Source organism: Eubalaena glacialis, chromosome 3, assembly GCF_028564815.1.
Source record: "Eubalaena glacialis isolate mEubGla1 chromosome 3, mEubGla1.1.hap2.+ XY, whole genome shotgun sequence".
Classification (NCBI taxonomy): domain Eukaryota; kingdom Metazoa; phylum Chordata; class Mammalia; order Artiodactyla; family Balaenidae; genus Eubalaena; species Eubalaena glacialis.
The window spans coordinates 137,004,716-137,030,914 of NC_083718.1; the positions used below are offsets into that span (position 1 = coordinate 137,004,716).

The 26,199-nt window shown below is 38.4% G+C and overlaps 1 protein-coding gene across 1 annotated transcript in view; it reads right to left on the minus strand.

Moving 5' to 3' along the window:
* Window positions 1–2,284: 2,284 nt before the first annotated feature.
* The window catches only part of IL23R (interleukin 23 receptor), a 51,944-nt gene continuing 28,029 nt past the window's right edge, over window positions 2,285–26,199 (minus strand). Inside the window, exons 6-10 of the mRNA XM_061186467.1 lie at window positions 24,098–24,254; window positions 11,500–11,589; window positions 9,097–9,202; window positions 6,496–6,586; window positions 2,285–2,932 (exon numbers count right to left, since the gene is read on the minus strand). Coding sequence (XP_061042450.1) covers window positions 2,285–2,932; window positions 6,496–6,586; window positions 9,097–9,202; window positions 11,500–11,589; window positions 24,098–24,254 — 1,092 coding nt within the window. The remainder of the gene's footprint in view (window positions 2,933–6,495; window positions 6,587–9,096; window positions 9,203–11,499; window positions 11,590–24,097; window positions 24,255–26,199) is intronic.

The window sequence follows — 26,199 nt, forward strand, 5'->3', positions numbered from 1 at the left end:
ACAGCAGCGAAGACCCAATGCAGCGAAAAATAAATAAAATAGATAACTTTATTTAAAAAAAGAATCATAGAAAGAAAACCCTTTGCCGTTTACCAAGGTTGCATTGTGATGAAGCAGTTGAAATTTTCTCTGAGTTGGGGCAATGGCAAGCATATTGCTTTGTTTATAGGTATAGCCTCAAATTTTAGTCCGTTGGGACCAACAAGGGCCAATGGCATGGATGGAACTAGAAGTGTCTCCTCCATTCTTAATGTGATGTGGGTGTGAGGAGGACACTATAGGAAAAGAAAGCAGCCCCCTTCCTGCTCCAGGGGGACAAGAAGGAGATGTTCTAAAGGAAGCACTGACTGCATTGAAAGCACACACAGAAGATCAAATAATGCTGCAATCCTATAAGCTTGACAAAAGCTTTTTTGATGTGTGGCAGGTTACAATTATACTGAAATACACTATGAAAATATTTTTCACTTGTTAACAGATGTCTTCAGCAGATTGGTAAACATCAAAGATTCATCTTGGTCTTTTGTTATTTCTATCTCAAATACTACCTGCCTCTTTGCTTCATTATATTCTCCCATTGGATAAGGAATAACACAAAGGCATATGATCATTTACAAGTCAAGATATTTAATATTAGCATTTCATTAGTGATTTAAAACATACACCTTTCAGAATATGTGAAGTACAACAAATATATACATATTTTAGGGTAAACAGAATAGAATTTCACAGCAGGAGATACATTTTTTACACTAATTGTATGTTCATTTTGGAGTACAATGGCTTTAGTAAATGATATAAAGTAAAGAGGACCATCAAGGCAAAAAAAAAGAGATGAATTGTGATAAATTATTTATATGTTGGACATTAAACAGTCTTCATAGACAGAGTGACCAAATGATTTATCATCCAAAGGGATGTTTCTGAGAGGGAAAAGGCACACTGGCCATAATCAACACTGGGACAACAGACAAAAACCAGGATAAACCAGGATGTGTGGTCATCCTCCTCATGGGGACATTTAATGACAACAAAACTGCTTTTGTGGTTTTTTTTTTTTTTTTCAAAAGCCAAAACAAAACAAAATAGCTTGCTCATGTGCTAACAACCGGTCCTTTTTTGATTAACTGCTTTGTTTGCTAAAATAAAACTATTTAATCTGAATATAAATTATTGCTGACAACTGTTAGAAGAGAAACTCAATGTGTAAGCTATTCAATTTTCAAATTGTTCTGATCACTAGAAAAAAGTTCCCCCTGATGTAAAAATTAATCATAATAGAGAAGTCTGCTGGGTACCATTTCTCAATTAAAATATGCATTTTATATTTTTAAGATCACCCACTTCCAATATTGACCTGGTTGGCAGATAGAGTTCATCTCCAGTCCCAGCCCTTATTGACTGCGGCCATCGGGAGCACTGTGTTGAGAGGATTCTGAGGCCACCTTAGGGCTCAGCAGAAAGGCACATGGTGGTGAGTTGGAGATGTTTACAGGAGACCTAGGATATGGGGCAGTGACAGGTGTGGCAAGCATTGCCATCCTAGATTTGGAAAAATACCTGGTTTAACAATAATTTTCTGACAGATATCTAATATAAAAGAAATAATTACACCTTGTTGATCCTGCATCTTCTACCTCAATAAGTCTACTACAGTGTAATTAATACACCAACTACATCACAGGAGAACAATGCCATCACTCTGAACTGGAATGAAGACAACTATCTAATGATTTCCACACATCACTGTTTTACAACTCTCTCAGTCCAAAATCAAAATAAGGAAGATCAAATTCTTAACATCTGAATAGAAAGTAGTAGGGCAAAAACCCAACACAGTAAACATGCAATTAATTGTTCCTCTGTTTCCATCCCTTACCTATTTTGTTGTCTGTGGGCTGTATTTTTATCTACTCGAGAGAACACTAAGTAATAAAATGAAAATTAAACTTGCTTTTCCTCTTGTAAGCGAATACTAATATCTCGATTTCAAAGAACGATTTTCAGCATTTATTTCACTACCACATATTTTGTATTATTTATCCTTCATACAAAAGAGAGATCTGTTTTGTGCCTTGTAATGAGGAAAATTTAAAAAGATATAGTTGATACATCTTCTAAAATATAGGAGGCGTCCCTAATATTGTTGCTGCTTTTGTGGCCATGAATTATGTTCCATCTTTGGATCTTAATTCTCCAATTAAAAAAAAATAGGGCAGAATTAAATTTGTGTCGAGGGAGAGAGCCATCTTCAAATTGCAAGGCAGCTTTTGACTACACAGCTCTACTTTTCTAAGAGTGTAATCCTGTTGAAGTGGCTTTCCAAAATATTTTGTGGAAAATAAGAATTTATAGACGGTAACGCCTCGTTCATGCTCCCCAAACAGGTGACGAATTCATCAGGCAGCAGGGTCTGTTCTGGAATAGTTTCATTTGGTGATGTATTTTCCAAAAGCATGGTGGTTTCCCCCTCTACAGGGTTTTGCATGTCTGGAGGACTGCATTCTCCTTGATTTAAAATGAGGCTTAATTCTTCAAGAAGTAGTGTGTTGCTTAGCGAATTCATACTTGAGACAGAGAAAGAAAAATTAGGATATTTTTTAAACCTGGCATTCTTTCCCAGGTTTAAGCAATCAGCTGGTGGTTCCAGAGTTGAGGAAGCTGTTTCATTATTGCTGAGATGGTTTCCCCCAGTGAGAAAATTTGAAATCTGGGGTTTATACCCAGTGTTGAGATCAGGAATGTATACAACTGTAGTGTTGGTGAGTAGTGACTTTTGCAGGCTGTCGTTTGTCTCCAGGGATCCTGTATTCTTTTCCCTCTTGTAGTCCATGGGTTTTTCTTCTGGGAGAAAGATTTCTATCTCTGTAATCACTGGATCAACATATAGGACCTGTTCGCTGGAATTATTATTCATAAACTCACTTTTTTCCTAGAAAGAAAAGACATTGTTTTATTTTACAAAAGAAGTTTAAAGGAGCCAACTGGATAATTGAGGAAGGACTGGAATTTTGCTTTCCCTCAACTTTCCTTTCCCCCTCATTTTTCTTCATATTGTTTCTCTTCCCATATGATTTCCTCCTTTTGTCTTTTGTTATCCTGCTCCATTCCAAATGTTTGTTAAATTCTCCCAGGAGGAGACTGAAGGAAAGGAGTAATAAAAATAATCCATGCTGTAAGCACATGCCTTTATTTAAAAATTTTAAAGAGAAAGAAGCCTCTTTCATATTAACTTGCAAATTATTTCAGGGCCTTTTAAAATTTTGGACTATTTCTTAATATTATAGTTCCTTTCTACAAGAAAATACTTTGTTGCTTAAATAAAAGAAAGTTTGTGGGGGTGGGGGTAGTGCGTGGAGAATCCTATTTTGCTTCCATTTGAGAATAAGGTTGTAGTAAATGCTTTGTGCTGTGGTTCTAAAAGTGTGCAGCTAGCTGCTCATAATTCAGACATGTCTGTGATGATCAATCAGGAGGGTAGGTGAAGAAAGTTTTTATTTGTATAAAAGCCTGATGACTCTTCTGGTAAGAAAAGGACCCGAGGCCTTCCAGCTGATGGCTGGTTTCCCAGGGCAAATAACTCTCACCCAACACAATTACAAAATTATAGCCACTTGCTATGGACTGAATGTTTGAGTCCCTCCAAAATTCATATGTTGAAGCCCTAACCCCCAATGTGATGGTATTAGGAGGTGGGGTCTTTGGGAGGTAGTTAGGTCATGAGGGTGGAGCCCTCATGAATAGGATTAGTGTTCTCATAAGAAAAGACACGAGAGAGCTGATCTCTCTGTCTGCCGTGTGAGGACACAACCAGAAAGCAGCCATCTGCAAGAGAGCTCTCACCAGGAACCAGATCTGCTGGTGTCTTGATCTTGGACTTCCCAGCCTCCAGGACTGTGAGAAATAGATGTTTGTCATTTAAGCCACCCAGTCTATGGTATTCTGTTGGAGCAGCTTGAACTGACTAGAACACTACCCCTTAGTCTTTGGGCAGAAAACAAAACCTCATCTGAAGGAAACCCTAAGGTTCATTTCTAATTCCAGGAGCCCAGAATGGGAAGGAAGTTTGACAAAGACGAAGACCTTGAACAAAGCAGCGTGAAGGGTCATTCAAATTTTCTTCGGCTCTGCCTCCCCAAGGCACTTGCCAGGTTTGGGTTGGGAAGGGCAGACATGTAGTCATGGGTCAGATGAAGTCAAAGGAGCTAGAGTTGCTATAGTAAACTGAGAGGAAGGGGGTGTTTTCCCCTCTTCAGGCTGGCAGCTGAGTGGAGAAGTGGATGGGAGTCAGACCATAGTGAAGAACATAGAAAAGCAACAGGGACTATCCAATGTGAGGACAGTAAAAGAAGAGGAGAATCTGATCACAGTGAGGGCAGGGACAATTCTCTGAATCACAGAATGTCCCCGGTTCCCTAGGATAACTAGTGGGGGAGCAAGACAGAACGACTAAGTGGAATGCATATCAAGACCACAGTATTTATTAGTTGTAGTTTGGTGACTATGTACTTGTCCTTCAGTCAGTTGTTAACTATGTACTTTATTCTATATGTGGGTTCAGTTATTCCAGACCACCCATCCACCGTGTAGGCAACATTACCTCCTTCAAAATCAACCACGTCCACACCCTTTCTCTCCTTCAAGGATCCAGAGACAAGGATCCCTCCTCTTGCTCCAGGTGAGCCTTTCCTCCTCATCCCTTCATAGTTGTGCTTGATCAGTCCCCTCCCTCCCCCCCCCCCATACTAGTCCTCTCAAGCCCGTTCAATTTAGTACAAACACGCTTCTGAGTCCATACTGCTCTGGAGCTACTGTTAATACATTCGTTGCATCAGTATTGAGAGTATTTGATCATGTGTCAGCATAGCCCCTTTCTTACTTCCCTTCTTGTCTACACTCATCAAAAGATGTCTCCACTCTCAGTCCCCTTCCATTCACTTCTAACTGAACCCCTGGACCGGGACCACCAGTGACCTACTCCTTGTCACGTTCCACAGATGCATTCCACTTCTTATGTTACAGACCCTCTACAAAGTCAGCACAAGGACCCTTGCTTCTCGACACTTGGCCCACAACTCACGATGCTCATTTCTCTACCTTCCCATTCTTCCTCTTTCCTAGGACCATTCCTATTCCAATGGACACCCCCTCACTGACTCCTCGCTGTCTTTAGCAATAGTTTTCAACCCCTTAACAGTGTTCTCAGCATGGGCTGTGTAGTGGAATCACTTGGGAAGCTTTGGAAAATGCTGAAGCCTGGGTCTCCCCCTGCCCTCCCTCCCCCAAAGACCCTGGGTTGTGGCCTGGGAATCAGGATTCTAGCATGCAACCAAGGCTGAGAACTGTTGCCTTAAGGACTCCCCACCTGGAGCTAGGGAAGGAGTTGGTTAACGGGCTCACTAGATCTCCAAATCGAGCCACTTTTTCTTGTTTTACAAATACTTGTCTTCCTCACATCATTTGAACAAAGGGTTCCTAGGCTAAAAATAACTTTTTTTTCAAGTTTGAAAACTACTGATTGGCAGAATGAAGTCTGAGTTCCATAATAGGGCCTCCTGTGATCTGATCCCACTCTGCATTCCCACATTATTCCAGCCACTCCTCACATCAAGTGTTTCCACAAAGCAACACCCAACATGCTCTTCTCACCTCTGTGCCTTTGCTCATGTAGCCTGTCTATTTTGAATGTCTTCCGGTTCTCCTGATCAACTCCTTGCTGTCTTTTAATATGTTTCCTCTATACTCTCATCATGTTTGGTCTCATCTCTGTCGCTGTACTACGTCACTGCATTGCAATGCTTGAATGATGTGTCTGTCCCATCAACTGAGTTTTGAACCCCTTGACAGCCAGGCTGGAGAGCCAGAAAGTTTAGGAGCACACATAGCAGATGACTTCCCCTCTTCCGTAATCAGCAGCAGCTCCTCCATAACCAGCAAAGTCCCCTGTAGCCTCAGGGTCTTCCTGGGGCACACTTCTATTCTTTGCTAAACTGGAAACCTGGCCTACCCCTGGTGACGCCATCTGCCATAGTCTCCTCACATTCATCTTCTCGAATTCCACTGGGTCTCAGGAGCAAAGTGGTGTCCTCCTTGGGCTCCACCTGCTTCTGCAGTCTCATGTAAAACAGAAGCCCCTTTGTGTCTCTGAGGCTCGATCTATTGAGATTTTCTTCCCTCTTCCTTTTGTCCCTGAAGACACCTTCCAATTGCTTGGCCACCAAGTGGCTCTGGCACCTGGCTTACAATCTTCCATTCACTCTTCTCTTTTGAATGGCATTGCTTCTCTCTTTCATCTCTTTTTTCTTCCCCTAGTCCATTCTCTCATCTCTCTTAAGTATGATTTGAAATATGTATAATTTTATCTCTACATAAGCTATACAGTTGTGCAAATATGCACACATATTTCTTTATTTGAACGGAAATTCTACTCTAATTATTGGACTGCACTCTTAGTTTCAGCTGCCATTTAGTTTGTATTTGATGGTGTTTAGTTACCTGTAGCATTTTCACAACATTGCTATTTTCTATATTAGGTATATCTTCATAAAGCCACTTCGGTATTAGCAATAAGATTCTTCTTTTAATTCTAAAAAACAAAAAATGACTAAGAATAAGCATCTTACTTGAGGATTGGTGCAGGCAATCATCTTGGAGATTAGGAAATCAACTAGAATGGAATGCATAATTAAAACCAAACTTTCCGATGCAGAAACTAAGATTTCCATCTCTTACTTTAAAAAGTTATGTGGGAAGTTGATTCAATATCTTTTCAGATTTTCCTCTTCTCTCTATTGCTCTGCCTGTCTCTAATAAGCCGGAACATTACAGAACACTCACACTAGATTCAAGATAAATGGGAGAACCACCCAGGAAGTGAAGCTATACACATGTTAAATATGGCAAACCATTATAAGCGGAGATGTCAGTGTGGAAAAGTTTGTAAAACCTAAGGGATATTTTGTAAAACTTTCCAAGGGGACCATAACCACAGAGAAATATTAAAGAAGAGAATGTCATATAATAAAACTATAATATTTGAGCTCCTCTAATTGTAATGATTCTAAATAAGGTTGAGATGATAGTGGTGGCTCCAGACTTTCCTTATGTAGTTGGAGCAGGAGTCCGGGGAAGTTGTCTTGCAGTTGTGTGGCATGGTGAGAACACCAGTTTTTACTTAGGCTGTGTGCTTATTACGGATCTCTGGGATCGGGTGATGGAAGGAAGAGTGAGAAGCTGTAAACACCTCACTTTTCCTCCTAAGCTACCCCTTGGCACTGCCACTGTGTTGAAAGCACTTTCTGCATTTACATAAAAATTGATTTGAGCAAAAATGTTGTCCCGGGAGCTTCGAAGAGACTACACTGATCTCTGGCACATTATTATGTGTTAACAATGCACCACAACAGATCAGACTCTTGTATCTGTTTATGCAGCTTCTCTAAGAACTTTTACTAAGTAACAACCAAACTAGCTGCATGGACTTTGCTTGCCCAGTTTGACCTTGAACTGTAGGGTAAAAAATAATTTCTTTACACATATTTATACAATGTTTTATAGTTCAGTTTTTTAAATAATTCACACTCCCTTTGTATACCTAAAATTAGACCAAATTAGTAAGTTCATGCTATTGAAGAAAAGTTTTTATACAGCATACTGATACAGTGAGAAAAATATATATGTGTGTGTGTATATATATATATAGATACCACTCTTGTTTTCATTATATTTAAAATTGTTTTGCTCTCCATTTTCCAGTTCTGTTTCTGAAATAAGGCTTTTATAAACAATGTAAAGTTATAGTAAAAACAGTATCTGCTCATATGTAAAATAGTAATATTGGAATTATCTCTAGTTTTATCTTTTTAAAAAGAATGCTTATTTAAATAATTAAATTACCAAAGAATTGTTTTATTTTCTTATTTATTGTTACCAGTAGGAAGTTAATTTTTAGTTCATAACAAACTTAATGTTATTTAAAATTTTACACTCTCTAGGACATCTTTGGATAATAACACAAATATTAATATGCTTATGCACTACAAGTTGGAACATTAAGATATTTCAAAGGGTTTTATAATCAAGTATATTTTAAAACAACCTAAAACAAAGTTCCATATTAGTTTTCTCACCTCACAAGGGTACCAGGGATATATTTATTAATGTGTAATTTAAAAGCTTAGGTTTTGAGGAAAAAGCCTACGTAAATTAAAAAAAAATCACTAGTGTACTTTATTCACAATAGCTCATTCTGAATCTCTCTACTGCATTTTGATTATAAATTTCAAAGAAAGAAGGATTATCTCATGAAGCAAGTGATGGCAAGAAATAGAAACTCAGTGCCAATTAGGCAAAGAACATTCACATGTGTTAAATTTGTGCGTCACTGGACGAACTGGGGGACTGCCACATCAAACAACTCTATTAACCAATTAGAAATAGTGCATCTGGTAAAATTTAGGGTGTCAAAGGCCTTGCTTCCCTCAAAGTCTCATTTTAAAATAATTAGGCATTGATCTTTATTATACTAATACCATATTGGAAAAAAATGACTGAAGGAGGCCAAGGGGAATGGGCATTGGGGCTGGATGCTAAAACACTAACACGATTGGTATCAAAGTGATGAATTCACACGTTGCCACACTTCTCTTCACACTGATTCAGGGGATTTGCTTGGGTAGAACTTGAGGTAGGTTACGACTTAACTACTGTGAAGAATTCAGGCACTGTAGACAGACTTGAGGGCACAATGAAAAGGCTGCGTAGGGAAAGAGAGAACATGGGCTGAGACGTCAGCTGCGTCTGGACTCCTGGCTTAGTGTTTGGTGACCTTGGGCTGAGCACTTAACCTCTCTAAGCCTCGTGTAAGTCATCTGTAAAATAGGCCACTGAGCTTTTCTGGCAGGATCTTGCAAGGATTAAATGAATGACATTTGTAAAGAGTTTGGCATGGGTGGGTACTCATTAAACAGTTTCTTCTGTTTTGTCTTTCTCTCAAGAAAAATGTTGATGAACTTTTCTAGTAAATCACAGAATTGACTACATTTTGATGGTACCAATATATGTCTAAATGAGAAAACAAATTGTACAAAAACTTACTCAGTTCTGAGCGATCTGTTAAATATCCCAATCAAAGAAAGAATTGATAAAATAACGGCAAAGAAGACCATTCCCAATAGAAGCCCAATGTCTTGTTGCCCATTGTCTGAAAGGAAAGAAAAATAATTTTAGGTATAATTTCCATCTATGTGACGCCAGAATCATTGTTCTTTCTACTCTGCTCCAAGTGAAGGTCATTGATCTCAAAGGAAATAGGAAGGGGAAATAAAATTAACCTTTACCTTGGGCTGTAAAGTGACTGCCCTTCCAAACTGCACGACAATACCTTTTGTTTGAGAGAATTGGGCTGCATGTATCTGATGTCAGTGAATTGAGTCTCTGGCAAATGTGGTCAGCATTAGACATTTTTCTGAGCTTGTGCTTGCATATTTTATATAAAAAAGGTTTAGTGATAAACATCATTTGGTTTGTTCGACACGAGTGAGAATTCCCAGTTGCTTGCGACAGAGTCTAAAGCTGGCCACAATCACACCTGAGTTTTTTTTTTTTTTTAACCTTTTGTACAAGACAGAAGTTATGTACAACTTGTCACCATTCTTCGAAATTTATTGTTCATGAATTTTTTCCTGCTGAAAAAGAACATTCACTCTACTTAGAACAATGTATGTTATAAGAGAGAAATCCAAATTGCCATATATCTTACACTGACATTTTATTTTAAAAACAATGCTTTTTTTGAATTTTGAAGTGGAATTAATCACCTGTAATCTTTAAATAATTATTATATTCAGCATGTGTTACCTACCAGGCTCATCCCATTTTCTCCCTAGTACATGAAAAACCCTATTTTCTATTTTCAAATGTAAACTTTAATTTGGACATGACTTGTCATGCTGGAGTTGGTTCTGAGCCATGCTGGGTATTGGCCCCTTCCATCCTCCTTCCTCCCTTGCTTTGGCAGACGTTTATCGGATACTTACCATGTGTCAGACACTGAATTGGCCCTGCCCTAGTTATTCCCCAGCTGCACCTAACATACACTTGGGGGTCTCCACGCTGTCCAGCCCCTCTCCTAAAGCCACTGGTGGGCCAGGGCCAGTGTGGCATGGAATTAGTGTTTTCCTAGGACTAAAATACTATTGCTAAGGATTTCAAGCAACTAACGGGAGGTACTGGCTTCCACATATCCTTGTGCATTAGTCCTGGAGGAGGATGAGGAATTCCCAAGTTAACATGGGGCCAGGTAAAGGGGTTTGAGGAGTAGAGCAGAGTCACCAAGAGAATAACCTGAGATACCTGGGTTCAAACTAGATGCTGCCCCTTATCAGCTCTGTAACATCAGAGCATAATAATGAACTTGCTGAAGCTCAAGTTTCCTCTTCTGTAAAATAATACCTATCTAATAGAGCAGCCATGAGTTCCTAGCCTCCACAATTCCCACAGAAATATCAAGGTGCAGGTCTGTGCAGGCATTTGTAATTAGGGATCTGTGCTGAACCTAAGCACTTGGCCCATAATTGATTCACAACACAAATTCAGAGTACCCTTACATTGCTTCATTCCCTTTATAACACTTGCTGCCACCTTCCTTTTCTTGTTTTGTTTGTGGTTTCCCCCACTCCCACCCCACCCTGTCTGTCTGGAATGGAAGCTCCATGAAGACAGGGACTTTGTTCATTTTTTTCACTGCTGATTCCCCAGTACTCAGAATAGTGCCTGGCACATAAAATATGTGCCTGGCAACATAGAATATTTTTTGAATAAATAAACAGAAGTCCAAAGAATATCAATATCACCTGCCAAAGTTTTTATACTATTCTTGCCAGATTTCTATGCAAGGAGATAAATGCTCTACAACCTGATCTAATATCGTTTTTATGCCTAAAACATTTAGGTATGCTTATCAATGGAAAATACTAAGTCATACTAACAAATAAAATGGGAGCTGATTTGTATAAGAGAAAGAGCACAGACTTCAAGATTTGAAAATTGGATTTGAATTTTAGTCCAAACAAGTTCCTCAACCTCTCTGAGCTCCAGTTTTCCCAGCTGTAAAACAGATACATAGCACTTACCTCAACAGGTTGTTTTGAAGATTGATAAAGATTTTGAAGATTGAAAAAGATGATGTATATGAAATTCCTAGCACATGGTAGACACTCAAATAATGGTATTTTTTAGGAAGAATTTTTGAGGTCTTGAGCCCCAGCACCAATTGAAATGAACATGTATCTAACCCAGAGCAAAAGCTGGCAAAATCTACCTAAACCAATCCTTAAATTCAATTTTAAGCAGATTTTTGTTCGATTATTTTCCTATGGAAAGCATGTGGCATATCTTACTGTCAAGAAACTTATGGCTGACACATGATTTTTCAGTATGGAGCATTCAAATGGATGATTAGGAAAGACTACTCAACAAACCTAAGCAGTATTTTCTTACCAGAAGTAAGGTGTCCTTCAAAGATGGAAGCAATTAGAAGCCCAGAATTCTGAGTATCATGTTGAAATGATTGCAGTGTGACCTGGGGAACTTTTGAACAAAAAGAAAACAGTGTCAGCTTTTTACTTTTTGCACTCAGGTTACCCAATTTCCTAAGAGAGTTTCTTCACTTGTTTGGAGATGATTAAAGTAAACCAGTAACTTTAATAGGCTGGAAAGATGGAGTAAAAGCAAAAACCTGTGTGTGTGTGTGTGTGTGTGTGTGTGTGTGTCTTTTCTTCTTTTTATTAAATTGGGTAAATCCTAAAGGAGGAAACATTCAAAGGACAATAAAAACTACCTAGGGTTTGTAAGACTTGAAGGTGTGTCCACTAATTTCATGAGGCTTCTAGGCAACAAATTCCAAGGAGCTTTATTTCATTCACCGAGCCAGAAAAAAAGACACAACTGGTCTCTACTTGATTCCTTCCAATAGATGATGCAATAAAGTTTAGGTTTCCTTAAGAGCCTCCAAGATGTGTTACTTTTGCCTTTGCACAGTCTTAGAGATGCTGTTCGTGAACAGCCTCTTGGCTTCATATAAGAAGCCCAGTTTTGATTAGCAGACACTTTGAGGTTATAACATAAGGGTGGAATGCCATTAATGACTTCCCTCTGCTCCTTCCCTGCGGGCAAGGATCCTGGCCAGCCCTGTCTACCCATAAAGCCTGTCAGAACACTGCTAATGAAATCTTCTGACGAGGGTGGGGTCAGCTGCCTTGGTAGCTAACTTGTTTTCAGTCTGAACTCAGAAGAGTCCTGGATGGGCTTCCCTGGTGGCTCAGTGGTTAAGAATCCGCCTGCCAATGCAGGGGACACGGGTTTGAACCCTGGTTGGGGAAGATCCCACATGCCGCGGAGCAACTAAGCCCGTGCACCACAACTACTGAAGCCTGTGCACTACAATTACTGAAGCCTGTGCACCACAACTACTGAAGCCTGTGCACCACAACTACTGAAGCCCGCGCACCTAGAGCCCATGCTCCACAACAAGAGAAGCCACCAAATAAGTAGCCCGCACACCTCACCTCAATGAAGACCCAATGCAGCCAAAAAAATAATAATGATAATAATAAAATAAAATAAATAAATTTATAAAAGAAAAAATAGGAGTCCTGGAGTTTCCTTACCCACCTCCTCCCTCCTGATAATTAAAAGCTGCCAGAGGTGACTTCAAGGACACAATTCTCCCAGCTGACAGAAGATATTCCTGAAAATGGTTCTAAGCTGTGGATCTCCAAGAGGGCCTCAAGCCCTATTTATTCAGTCATTCTGATTTCAGTGTTCAAATTCTTCTATTAAAAGAATTACTTTGGGGGCCAGGGAGAAATCACAACTTGAGGTGTCCTTAACTGCTACGGAGATATCATAGGCTTGTATAACATGCTATGTGGCCAGGGCAACTCTCTTTGAGAAAAATATCACAGAGTTCCAATAAAAAGATTCCTATGGGTCTTTGGAAATGTTTTAAAAAGGCTGATCTGGGTGCAAACACAGGCTCGATTGAAGAGTAGTTTTCTAAGAACAATGGGTAGGGAATTTTAGAAGATGAAAACATCAGAAAAGCCAAAAGTTCTTTCCTGTGTTTTTATTCTCACTTCTCCACAGCAAGAGGGAAATGTTTCACTGTGAATTGTGACAAATCAGACTCTTTCTGGCTCCTCAATGCTTCACTACGTCTCTTTTTTCCATAAGTATGTGGTTCCATCCCCAGTGGTCAACAGCCAGGTTTATTCATCTAAATTAGTATTTTACAGGCTTATGTTCATTCTCAGGGAGCCCAAGCAGGAGTCTGCATCTACATTATTTTACAATTTTAAGAAAAATATTACATTAAAATGTAACACAACTTTCAATTTTGCAAAATCATGGGTTTATAGCATACGTTGCTGGATTATTTTTGTTTTCACTTTTATTATTTTAAAATTAACATTTTTATTTAAAAATAATATATGGTGCTGTTGGCTTTTAATACAGGTTAATATAATTATGTTGTATAAACTACAGGTGGTTATTTGGCAATGAAACGTCAGTTATTAATTTGCATCACATAAAAATAATTTTCATATCTGACTAGGGCTTTATTAGCCCTAATAGAGAACAAACATAATCTTCCTTTAGAGTCTTTTTGTTATCATAGTTGCAAATCAACCAGGTGTATTAATTTAAATTAGATTAAAGTCATTTAAAAGAGATGCTTAATTATAAGAGGGTAATTTCACAAAGAATCAGATATCTGAAGTAAGACAGTTTATAAACAAAACTGTCAGAGAAGAAATCAAGCCAATGACAAATTTTTTTTATTAATGTGTATTGGAGTATAGTTGCTTTACAATGTTGTGTTAGTTTCTGCTGTACAGCAAAGTGAATCAGTTATACGTATATATGCTGTACCTATATCCACTCTTTTTAGATTTCCTTCCCATTTAGGTCACCATAGATCGTTGAGTAGAGTTCCCTGTGCTACACAGTAGGTTCTCATTAGTTACCTATTTTATACATGGTAGTGTATATATGTCAATAACAAAATTTTTAAGCGAAGGACTGAAATGAAGCCATATAAACTATTATCTTCATGACATACTGCCACCAAGTGGCTAGGTCATTTCTTCTTAAATCATACTTAATATTTTTCATTATAAAAGCAGTAACTATAGTAGGAGAAAATAATTTTAATACGAAAAATAAAAGAGAGAGGGAAAAAAACTCTAATACATCCCCTTAATCCACCTGCCATGACTGAAAAACATTGTTTATATCAACACTAATCATCAGTGTATTGCCTAAAATGCTAGAAAAAAATCTCATGGTATTTTCGTTATTTATTTAATATCTGCGGTGTTATGTCTGTAAAGAGACAGTTCTGTCCCTGCAGTGGAATATTAAATTATGCTTTATTACTCTCACAGCATATATTTGAGTATACTCAGAAACCCCAAATCATCTCTAATTTGGTAAGAATTTTTATATAACTTATACACACTGACATTGGACACTAGAGTTAGTCTTAACAGAAGACAGTATGTTTATAGGGAGTTTAGAATGGTTTTTAAAAAAGATGTAGTTTCTTGTTCTTGGACAAAACTAGAAGCATAACTACATTCTTTGGCCTACCAAATACCAGCTTAATTTAATCAAATCCACTCAAAAGGAATTAGTTTTAGCAATAATGTATTCCATCTGTTTCTTAGGGATAATGTCAAATCAGTCTCCTCAGCCTTTCCCTCTACGTCTACCATGGGGCAAAGTGTGTTTTGTTATTCTTTTAAAGTGATGATTTATCGAGTACTAATTATGTTCCAGATACTGTACTAGACTTTACATGCTTTCTCTCATTTAATCCTTACAACAACCCAATCAGGTAGATAGTACTATTGTCCTCATTTTATGGATGAGGAAACAAAGGCATAAAAAGGATAAATGACTTGTCCAAAGTCACCTAGGTAGAGGTCCAAGAGTGAAAATTCCTACCTGGTTCTGGCATGTAATTTTTGCTGGTCACTGGCTCCATTAATTAATAATCTCACTTTTGTAGCAGGATGGCTCCAGGTGGGGTAGCTGAGTCAGCCTTGCAAGCAGTGCTCCCATGCTGAGACTTAGCCATTGCTCCCTGGAGGCTGGGCAGTGTGTTGGAGCTGCCTGGCCTTGTAGGGCTCGGAACCCACCACAATGGACGATGGTTGGGCTAACCATTGAGCACTGATTCTCAGACTCTTCCAGCCTAGAGTTATCTTCTTCTGAACACCAACTATTTCCCTTTTATACAAGCAATACGTGCTAATTGTAGGATGCTTGAAAAGTATAGAAGAGTATGAAAAAGAAAATACAATTTTACATTTGTTCACAAACTAGAAACAATCATTTTTTTGCATTTGTTAACAGTCTTTTGTGTATATCTGTACCCTAGTTGAGACCATGCTCTTTACTAAATGCTGTGTCTGGGATTTTAAAATTTAATATTATATCATGAACATTTTTAAATTTTATTAAAAATTGTTCAGAATCATCATACTAATGGCAATTTAATATTTCATGATGTTTGTACTCTGTTTATTCAATCATCCCCCATTGAGAAAGTGTATAGCTTGGTGATTTCAAACACCAGCTTTGGATTCAGATGAAACTTAGTTCAAATCCCGGCCCTACCACTTGGAGTTGCTAGGCCCTGGGCACGTTGCTTAACTGCTTTGAGACTCAGTATCTTCATTTGTAAAATTGGATAATAACAACGCTTCATTCATCAGGTTTGATGAGATAGTTCATACAAAGCGCTTAGTACCATGCCTTATACAAATTAAAAGCTTAATAAGCGTTAGCTATGGCTATGATTGGACTTTTAGATTGTTACCAAATTCTTACTTTTATAATTAGCTTTTAAATAAATATCATTGTACGTAAGACTCCTTTCCATAGCTCTGCTTATTTCCTAAGGCTAGATTTCTATAAGTGGAATTACTGGGCCAAAGGGTATGGATATTTATAAGGCTCCTTTGTTTATTTTTGTCCTTGCCAGTCTTGGTGTCAGAGCCACACTAATCAAGGCCTGCATCTTAGAGGTTTGACCAGAGCTGACACAGGGACCTTTCTAGACCTTTCTCTTTCAGAAGTTTCTAGATATTTAAGAAAGAGGAACCATATTAAAGGTGTGTTTTTCAAGTTAGTGAAGGTTTTTTTTTGTATCTTGTTTTTCTTAAAACACAAACATCTCCTTTTGATTTCTTTCTTTCTATTCTCCTTCTTCTAATAATCTCAGCTATTCACAGCATTTACATGCTATCTGCCTAGGCCAATTTAGCTCTATGGTTGGAATTCAACATTATTGGGCCAAGGGTGAAGATTTGACCCCAGTCCATGTCAGATGGCAAAGCAAAAGACAGTGGCCAGACCTATCAAATAGGCACCAGAAGCCTAGGGCAGAGAAAACAATACATCAGAACAAACTCTTTACCACACCTCGAAAAACAAGTCAAACGATGAATCATTTCATGAGTTACCATGTTATCCTTGTATATTAATGATAGGAGGTTGTGCCTAGGCATATTCAAGGGACCGTCTTCATGCTTATATTCCTAGGCTGTAAGTACTTGGTACACAGAGAGTAAAGAAGGTAAGAAATATGTATATGGCAATCATATTGTTAAAGAGAAAGAATAAGAGAAGGAAAAGGTAAAAAGCAGCAGCCACCTAGACATTTTCTTGAGTGACGTGGACCACACAGAGGTGAGGGTCTGATGTCAAAGTGTAGCAAAATTCTATGTGCAAGAATGGGCAGCTTCCAAGTTTTACCCAGTGGTTTAGGATTCTTCAAAGGTGCAACCTTGCTGTCAAGCCAGCATGTACCTGTTCCTGAGTCTGAACAGTCTAGTGGACATTTGCCATTTTTCAGTTGCCCAGCACCAGGACTTACTCTGTGGGCATCCTAGGGTAGGTAGGAGGCCAGTAGGGCCTCCCACTGTGGTAGCCTCAATGGAGCAGAGACTGCCTCTCCCCACAGCCAGCAAGTAGCTGCAAGCAGATGACCTAAGCCTAGCTCATCAGATGTCCTCTTCCCCACCTCGCACAGGACACACAGCTCCAGGAAATCACTTAGAATCCAATATGAGTGCAGCAGCTATATCCAGGGCCTGGTAACAGCAGCACCAGTGGAGTGTCCAGGGCACAGGGCAGGCAGTGGCAGTGACCATAGTGCCAGCTGCAGAGTTCTCACCAGGTTCTTCCTAGGCTGCGATTTTGGCTGTGGTTCTAGTTCCTGCAGTCCCTTGGATCCTGCTCGTGATCATTTTGCCAGCCTTTCTACTACTTTCCAGCTATCTTTCCCACAATTCCCTTCCTGCTTAAGAGAACCAGATTTTATTTCTTTTGCTTGCACCTAATCGCAGTGAAAAACTGTGTAGTTGGTAAAAATTGCAATTGTTGGTAGTGGGTGGTTAGGTGAGGAGACATGGTAGGACAATAATGACCCCACAAAGATGACCATGCTCTAATCCCTGGAATTTGTGTAATAGATTACCTTATATGGCAAAAGGGATTTGAGATGGAGAGATGATCCTAAATTACAGGGGCGAAATTTCAAGGGTCTTTATAAGAAGGAGGCAGAAGGGTCAGAGAAAGAGATTGGCAGATGCTATACTTCTGGCTTTGAAGATGAAAGATGAGGCTGCAAGCCAAGAAATGCAGGCAGCCTCTAGGGTCTGGAAAGCGCACTGAAACTGACTCTCTCCTAGAGTTTCCGGAAGGAACACAGTCCTGCCAATGCCTTGGTTTTGGCCCAGTGATATTTATTTTGGATTTCTCACCTCCATAACTGCTAGATAATACCTTTGTATTGTTTTAAGTTACTGAATTTATGCTAACATTTTACAGAAGCAATAGGAAACTAATACAGGAGATTATTACTTCCTCATGAAAAAGCATAATCTTTATTCTCTATTACCGGATTGCAAACCTCAGAGAAATTGTGAAACTCTTTTATGAATTGCTTTCTATTCTACAAAACCCTGGTGGTTTATTAGGGACAGGACCCAAAGATTAAATAAATCCAGATGAAGGGTCTAAAATGATTAGTATTTCAAGGAACATTGTGTATATGTTTAACCCAGTTTAGTAACCACAAATCTACAAATTTATAATCCATCTCAATATGAATGAATCAGAAATCTCTAATTACAAATGACAGAATTTTTGCAGGAGTACATTCTGTGTGCCACTTCTAATTTGCATTATATTTAATGCCACCTATATTTGGTTCCATTGATATAACATTTGTTTTAGTGGCTAAAAAGCCACTAAAAGTCCTGGAAGATTAGTGAGAATCTTTGAGTCACTGGTAATGCAACAACAAACAGTATTTTGTGAGAACAAAGTACGATGTGGTTTAATATCTTGCTTATACTTGCCTTCCTCTGGAGAATTGTCAAAAAAAAAAAGAAGAATATGATTTCTCTGGGAAACTTTTCTACTGCAAGCTGCAATTCAAGCAAGTTAATTAGTCATTATGAAATGTGACTGCCCTTCCCTCAGGCTTCTGACTTGTCTTTAAAGGGATTATAGAGCCTCTACCTTTTCTTCATTAAAAAGGGATCTGTATTACAATGCAGAATTGAAAAACATTCCTGCCAGGAAGACCTCTTCTCACAATGGTAGTAGGGAATTCATGTTCACATTTTCAGTGTTGGTTTTTTATGCTGACAAACCATCTTTTCCCCTTTGGGGCTCTTTCTGTACTGCTTAAAGACCCCAGGAATTTTTACAGCGACTATCCAGGTTGGTGGTCTAGAAGCTGCCATTTCAGCAGCCCCTGGAGGTCTTCAAAGCCTCTGCTGAAACCTCACACCCAGAGGCAGGGGAGGGTGTAGGCAGAGGGGGTAATGTGGGACGTGATGGTTTACTGGAGCCTCGGTCCTGCATCCCGTGCTTCTTGGGATCCTGGGCTGCCAAGAGAGTTGGGGTGCCCAGTGACTGAGGAAGCGGTGGGCAGGAGGAAAAGGAATAGAGAGGGAACCGGACAGTACTAGAGAGAGTGGCCTGAGACTCTCATGTACCCACCCTTTTCTGGCCCCCAGAACCACTCTTACCAAGGCAATGGCTTGGGCACTCTGTTCTCCCCCTTTCTGTCCACATTTCCTACCCACACCCTTCATGACACTTCTCCCTCTTAAAGGGTGTGTCCAACTTCCAGAACACTGGTTTTTACACTTCGCTGCAGAAGTATCACTAGACTAGAGGCTGAGGAATCTGTATTTTAAACTAGTACCAAGCATTTCTAATGTAGATGGTCCACAGACCCCACTCTGAGAAGCATTGCTTTCAAGACATTTTCCTGAGCCAGGGCCAGCTGGAAAAACACACTATGCATTTCCCTGTGGTGCCTTGTCTTGGGCAAGGTCACCTTTCCCATCTATACTTTGTCCTCATCTCAGACTGCACTGTCCTATCCCAAGGTTTCTATTGTTTCATTCTCATCACTTTAACCCAAACGTGCTTCCACATCTTGTATTCATTGCCAAAGTAGAAATAGTTGATAGCATCTTACAGTTCCCTCTTCTCTCATTTATTTGCATTTCATAACAAGCATTACATTAAATGAAGTTACGTTGGCATATTAGCTAATGTGTAGAGGAGAATATGGTTAGGTGGCCCAGGGGAGGTTGACATGGGACCCTCCTAGGTCTCTTAGGAAGGAGACCAGCAGAGCTACAGGGTAAGTGCTGGAATCCTACAGCCTGAGCTCTGCCCTGGCCCTACCATTTCCCAGCTTTATAATGTTCAGCCAACTGCTTAACCTCCCTGAGCCTCATCTCTTCATCTGCACAGTTGGAATAACAGTTTTATAGGGCTGCAGTGATGAGTAAAATCCTTATCGCGGTGCCCAGCACACAATAAGCATCCAGTAAATGTTAGCTATATTATTTATTATCCTGAAGTCACCTGGATTCAGTCACTGAATTAGCCTCTTGTTATTATACCAGTATAGAAAAATGTGAGTCTCTAATCTAGAGAAATTTCTCCTATGTTAAAGCCCAAGAGTAAGTAATCAACTAAGGTTGATTTTTTTTTTTTTCATTTTTAGTACAGGAGTCCCCCCTTATCCAACGTTTTGCTTTCCTTGGTTTGTAACCTTGGTCAACTGGGTCCAAAAATATTAAATGGAAAATTCCAGAAATAAACAATTCTTAAGTTTTAAGTTGCACACCATTCTGAGTAGTGTGATGAAATCTCATGTTGTCCAGCTCTGTCCCACTCCAGATGGGAATCATCCACGGATCTGGCCTGTTAGTCACTTAGTAGCTATCTTGGTTATCAGAACACCGTCTTGGTTATCATGGTGCTTGTGTTCAAGTGACCCTTATTTTACATAATAATGGCCCAAAGTACAAGTGCAGTGATGCTGGCAATTTGGATATGCCAAAGAGAAGCCGTAAAGTGCTCCCTTTAAGTGAAAAGATTCAAGTTCTCGACTTATTAAGGAAGGAAAAATAATCCTATGCTGAGGTTGCTATCTTGTACGGTAAGAATGAATCTTCTATCCTTGACATTGTGAAGAGGGAAAAAGAAATTTGTGCTAGTTTTGCTGTCATACCTGAAACTGCAAAAGTTACAGCTATAGAGTGTGATAAGTGCTTAGTTAAGATGCAAAAGGCATTAAATTTCCACAAGATATTTTGAAAGAGAGAGACTACGTTCACATAGCTTTTACTATAGTATATTGTTATAGTTGTTCTATTTTATTACTAACTATTGTTGTTAATCTCTTGCTGTGCCTAATTTAGAAATTAAACTTTATCATAAGTGTGTATGTACTGGAAAAAAAACATAGCATATATAAGGTTCGATACTATCCGTGGTTTCAGGCATCCACTAGGGGGCTTGGAATATATCTCCCACCTGTAAGGGGGGACTACTGTGTAAGGCTTTGTTTTCCATTGAAGTCTAAATACTCTAAGGAAGGAAAAGATAACACGTCATTTAACCCTTATTATAATTGAGTTCCTTTGGTTTCTTTTGGAGACCAGGTTTTTAAAGACCAAGGAAAGGCACTATCCAGAGGGAAAGTGATACAGAAGAATGCTAGGGGCCTGCAGGAAAAGCCATACCTACTTCATGATTTGTCCTGCTGTGCCATCTGGGCATAATTTTGAAAACACATTGTTTCAGGATGAATCAATTTAGTGATACACATATGAGAATTTTAGAGAACAAAAACAGGAAATTCCTGCATGGAGGGTGAAGTATTGCCTGGGCTGTGTTTCTTCAAACATAAATAAACCTTAATTACTGGGAAAGTTTAGCCAAAAAACCCCATTATTAAACAAGTTGGTTATGAAACAATTCAAACTTCAGTTGTGAGGTTTGATTCTTACTGTTTGTATTTCTATATTTATAATGTTATATACTTTTGTATTGACTGTCTTCTCTAGAATTAAGGGATCTTTGTCTCTGCTTACTGAGGTTCTGCAAGTACCTAGCAAGTGTCTGGTTCATGGTAGAGGATACATGAATACTTCATGAACAACTTAAATGAATTGCTGTCTTTTCATGGATACCTTTTTTAAAAGAAATTGATATTAAAGATTTACTGAAAAGCAGTTTGGCAACTTGCATCAAACATCTTAAAATGTGCTTAACTCTTGATCCAAAAAGACCTAAAGACATAAGGAGAGTCCATATACAAAGCTATTCAAAGAAGTTTATTGATAACGGAAAAAATGCAATAACCTAGATATTGTTTAAATAGAGAAATGATTAAATGGTACTACATCCATAAACTGGAATGCACCCATTAATAGGTTTTTAAATTCAACAAGGTAGATTAAGTAAGAAAGTCAGGATATAAAACAGTACATATACCACAGCATCAACCATTTAAAAAATATGTGCATAGGAAAAAACTAGTATTAAATCCATTAAAATGTAAACAACACATTTCTAGCTTGCATATTACAACAGACTTGCATTGCTTTTACAAATAGAAAAAAAGATAAATTTTTGAAAAGATTTAATACTAGCACTTTCCCTAACCCACTTTCCCTGTTTCTTCTTTAATGTGTCTTAGAAAGGAACTTGTACCAAGAGAATAGTTTATGGTTCCTCTTAGCTAACATGTTAAACATGGATAGATGCAAGTTTTCAGGGATATTTCATCTTAACTGGCATTTTTGCCTCTTAAGTGGTTTTTTCCCCGTTAGAAAACAAAGACTTTACGTTTAGAATTGTTGCGGGGTAGCTGATGTTCCTGTTCCTTCTATGTGAGGCTTACGGCCTTTACTTTTAAAGGAGAACATTTGTGGTCCTATACAGTAGTCCCTTGGTATCTATGGGGGATTAGTTCCAGGACCCCCCCCCCCCCGCGGATACAAAAATCCGAGGAAGCTCGAGTCCCTTAATTAAAATGGAGTAGTATTTTCCCATAACCTATGCACATCCTTCCGTATACTTTAAATCATCTCTAGATTATTTATAATGCCCAGTACAATGTAAATGCTATGTAAATAGTTGTAAATACAATGTAAATGCTATGGAAATAGTTGCTGGTGTGAGGCAAATTCAAGCTTTGCTTTTGGAACTTTCCAGACTTTTTTTCCCCAAATATTTTCTATCTGTGGTTGGTTGAATCTGTGGATGTGGAACCCAGGAATATGGAGAGCTGACTGTACTTAACCTGTAGGATATTTTAGTAAGCTGTTCCTCCACTTTGATGTATAGTTGACCCTTGAACAACACAGAGGTTGGGGTGCTGACCCTCCACACAGCCAAAAATCCCCGTATAATTTATAGTTGGCCCTCAGTATTCTGGGTTCCACTGCATCCCAGTTTTGCATCCGTGGATTCAACCAACCACAGATTGTGTAGTACTGTAGCATTTATTGACAAAAATCTGTGTATAAGTGAATTCGCAGAGTTCAAACCCATGTTGTTAAAGGGTCAACTGTAATTGGTTAAAGAAAGAAATTGATGACACTACTGAGGGCTGGTGGTGAGTAAGAAAACTCGTGTTCTCCTTTAACTGCTGTTTACCCACTAGCAATGAAGCAAATCATGCTTCAGTTTCCTCATTTGTAAAATGATGCCAATTACACTACCAAATATGACTAATGTAAAGGTAAAACAAGCTTATATATAGTAGTACTTTGTAAGTGGTAAGTAAATGTTAATTATCAATTGGAATAATCTTGCTAAACAATTCTAGATTTCATTAAAATAGATTATCAACTAAATTCTGACTCTTCTAAAATGGCATCTGAAGTCCTAAGAATTTTAACAATATCAACTTAAAACAGAATACCTTAAATTAAAAAATTACTTTAAAAAAAGAGAACTGATAACCAGTATTGTAAATGATTCCCTTAATAATGTGTTTCTGAGATTTTGGCAGTAGGGGGCACCAAAAGAACTTCTTAGCTTGTCTGGCTCTTGGCACCTTCTACTTATTTGGTGTCCATCAATATTTATAATGTATGTCAAAGTGTGTTGAAAACATAAAACACAATTCCAAGACGTATTATAGTAAGAACGATATTAACAATGCTGTGATTACAATTAAGTACTTCAGTTCTGAAAAAAAAATTTTTTATCTAGTGTATAAGCTACCTACAGTAGGGAGACATCTTCAGGATAATGGGGCCACTATGGAGTATTATGAAAATTACTATAGATTCATTTTATGATTTGCTTACAATTGAGTCTATTTGGCTAAGATTTTATTGAACGATGTGTAAATGACTAGAAAATTAAACGAATAATATTAAGAGCAGGAAAATACCTAAAGATAATAGCTCAGCTAGATTTTATTGAGAAGAGAATTACGTAATCCCATGCATACTAAACAAGCACCCCCAGGTGGTTTTTATTGGTTTTTATGCCCTGGAATGTTTGAGAACCACTACATAAACTGTAGTCAGCCTTAACAAAATCAAAGGAAAATGGCAATTTAAATGTTATCACCTACCCTAGAATAGTTTTGTCGATTTTGATAGAAATTAAGGAGAAACAAATATATACTTAGAAAAGAGACAGAAGTCAAAAGAGAAGCCTAAGAGATTAAATATATAAATACACTCACCTATTTCAGGAGTTTTATGAAAAAAGGGTGAACTCCAGGGCTGCCAGTACCTTTTAGCTTTTTCTTGACATCTTACTTGAAATACGTACTTAGTGTTTGGCTGCAAGTAGAATTCTGACTGTTGCACGTATGTAAAATTGGTGTCAAATTCTTTAACCTAAAATAGATGAATAATCATAGTGAAATACCATAAAGAAATGATGCAGTGTGCTTTTAAAACAATTATTCCATTTAGCAGAAATGTATGGGACACTTAATTATGTTCCAGGACCCTGGGAAAACAGAGAGGAATAGGCTACTTTGTATAAAAGATGGCCAAAGATAATCAAATACATGTTATTTAACCTTAAAAGTGAAATACATGTTGCTTAGTGTTTGACAACTCTTTCAAGCTTTTAAATATCAAGAAATTCCAAAATGTAATATATTCTTAATTTTGGAACAGCTGATTTTAATAGGGTGGGAGAAAGGGGGACATAATAGCAATTGTTTGAATTCAGTCTTTCTTCCCTCGTCTTGCTCTCTCTCTCTGCAGTTGCATATTTAGATCAATAATTCTTCCTGAATGATGAAATAATTTCACTTGTGAATGATGACTTTTGGAAAAAATTACCTACAAACTAAGCTGTTAAATTGGTCCTTATTGCAGATCTATGCATTCTACAAGGATATATATATCCTTTCTCATATATATATGAGAAAACAAAACATTTAAGACTGTTGAAACATGAAAATCCAATGGAAGATAAGCAAGAAAATAGCTGAGGGATAAACTTAAAAATCATTTTTCTGGGACTACAACCTGCTATAAAATATAATGAAAAAGGACCCCCAGACAAGCTGGTTCAGATGGGAGAGAAAAACCAAGGCATTTACACAGCGCCTTAGTGTGTTGTAATAGTGGATCTACTGAAAAAAGTGAAGCACAATTGAAATGTAAACATATAAAAGTCTAGAAATGCATTTATTCAGCAACTGGGAGAAAACAGTTACCATGAAAGAGAAAGTTAAAACTATCACGATTAAAACACACACACACACACACACACACACAAGGTATACACGTCATTTAGAGATTCTAATGTTAAAACCCAGTCTTAACATAAATCTTTAAAACTTGCAATGCATTGAAAATGTAAAAATCATAAAAATACCTGTTTTGGGATATCACGTTTCCTGAAAGATATCATTCAGAGTTTCCATGAGCCACATTTCTACCCACGGCCCTTGAAATTTTCTGCTCTTCTAAATATGACTGAAGGCCCCTAGAGTCTACTGGGATCCAGGAGAGATTTTATTAGTGCCAAAAGTTTGACTTCCATATGCACCCTGCTTCATATGAGCTGCTTTTGGAGGGGAGTTGCTGTTCTCCAATATGTCTCTTGCCATTATGTTTATAGATAAGTCCTCTAAGAAGAGAAATACCCTAAAGTACAGCCAGAGTTCTAAAATAGAAAGAAGAATTTTATGGAACTGTTAACAGTTGTTTCTACTAAGAGGCCAACCAGGTGCCTGCTTAGGGCCTTGCAAGCTGAAGATGGTAGCTTCAAAATGATACTTTCAGAGGCTACAATGGACATTGAGAGAGCTGGACCTAACTGTGTTCCTATGCAGAGGGTATGACCTCAAGGGCCAGAAATATAACTTTATTTTTATAGCAGCTGCTTTCTTTTTAGAGCCTCAATTCTGAAGGCATGAGGCCTGGAAACTTAATCTCCATCATTTTGAGGTACCTCTTTTCTTAGGGTTACACCTAAATTTCTGGGAGCATCCTTGGGTGAAGGGGAGAATCTCAACCTATTCAGAGTTCTATAATCCCAACTTCCTCTGACTCCCAACCTGGGGCATGGCCCAGAATGAGGGGTCCTGCTCAGTAACCACCCAAGTCTAAACTCTATTTGTTCTCTCCCCTTACCAACCTCTTCCCCTCACCCATTTCCCCCTCTCTCTGCTCAGGAATCTTTATCTAGTGTTTGGTGTGAGAGGGAAGGGGGATGGGGATTGAGAAACCCAGTCATGACTAATCACATGTTCTTACAAGTCTTCTGTCCTATACTAGCATTGACACTTTTGAAATGCAAAGGCCAAGGATTTGAGCCTTG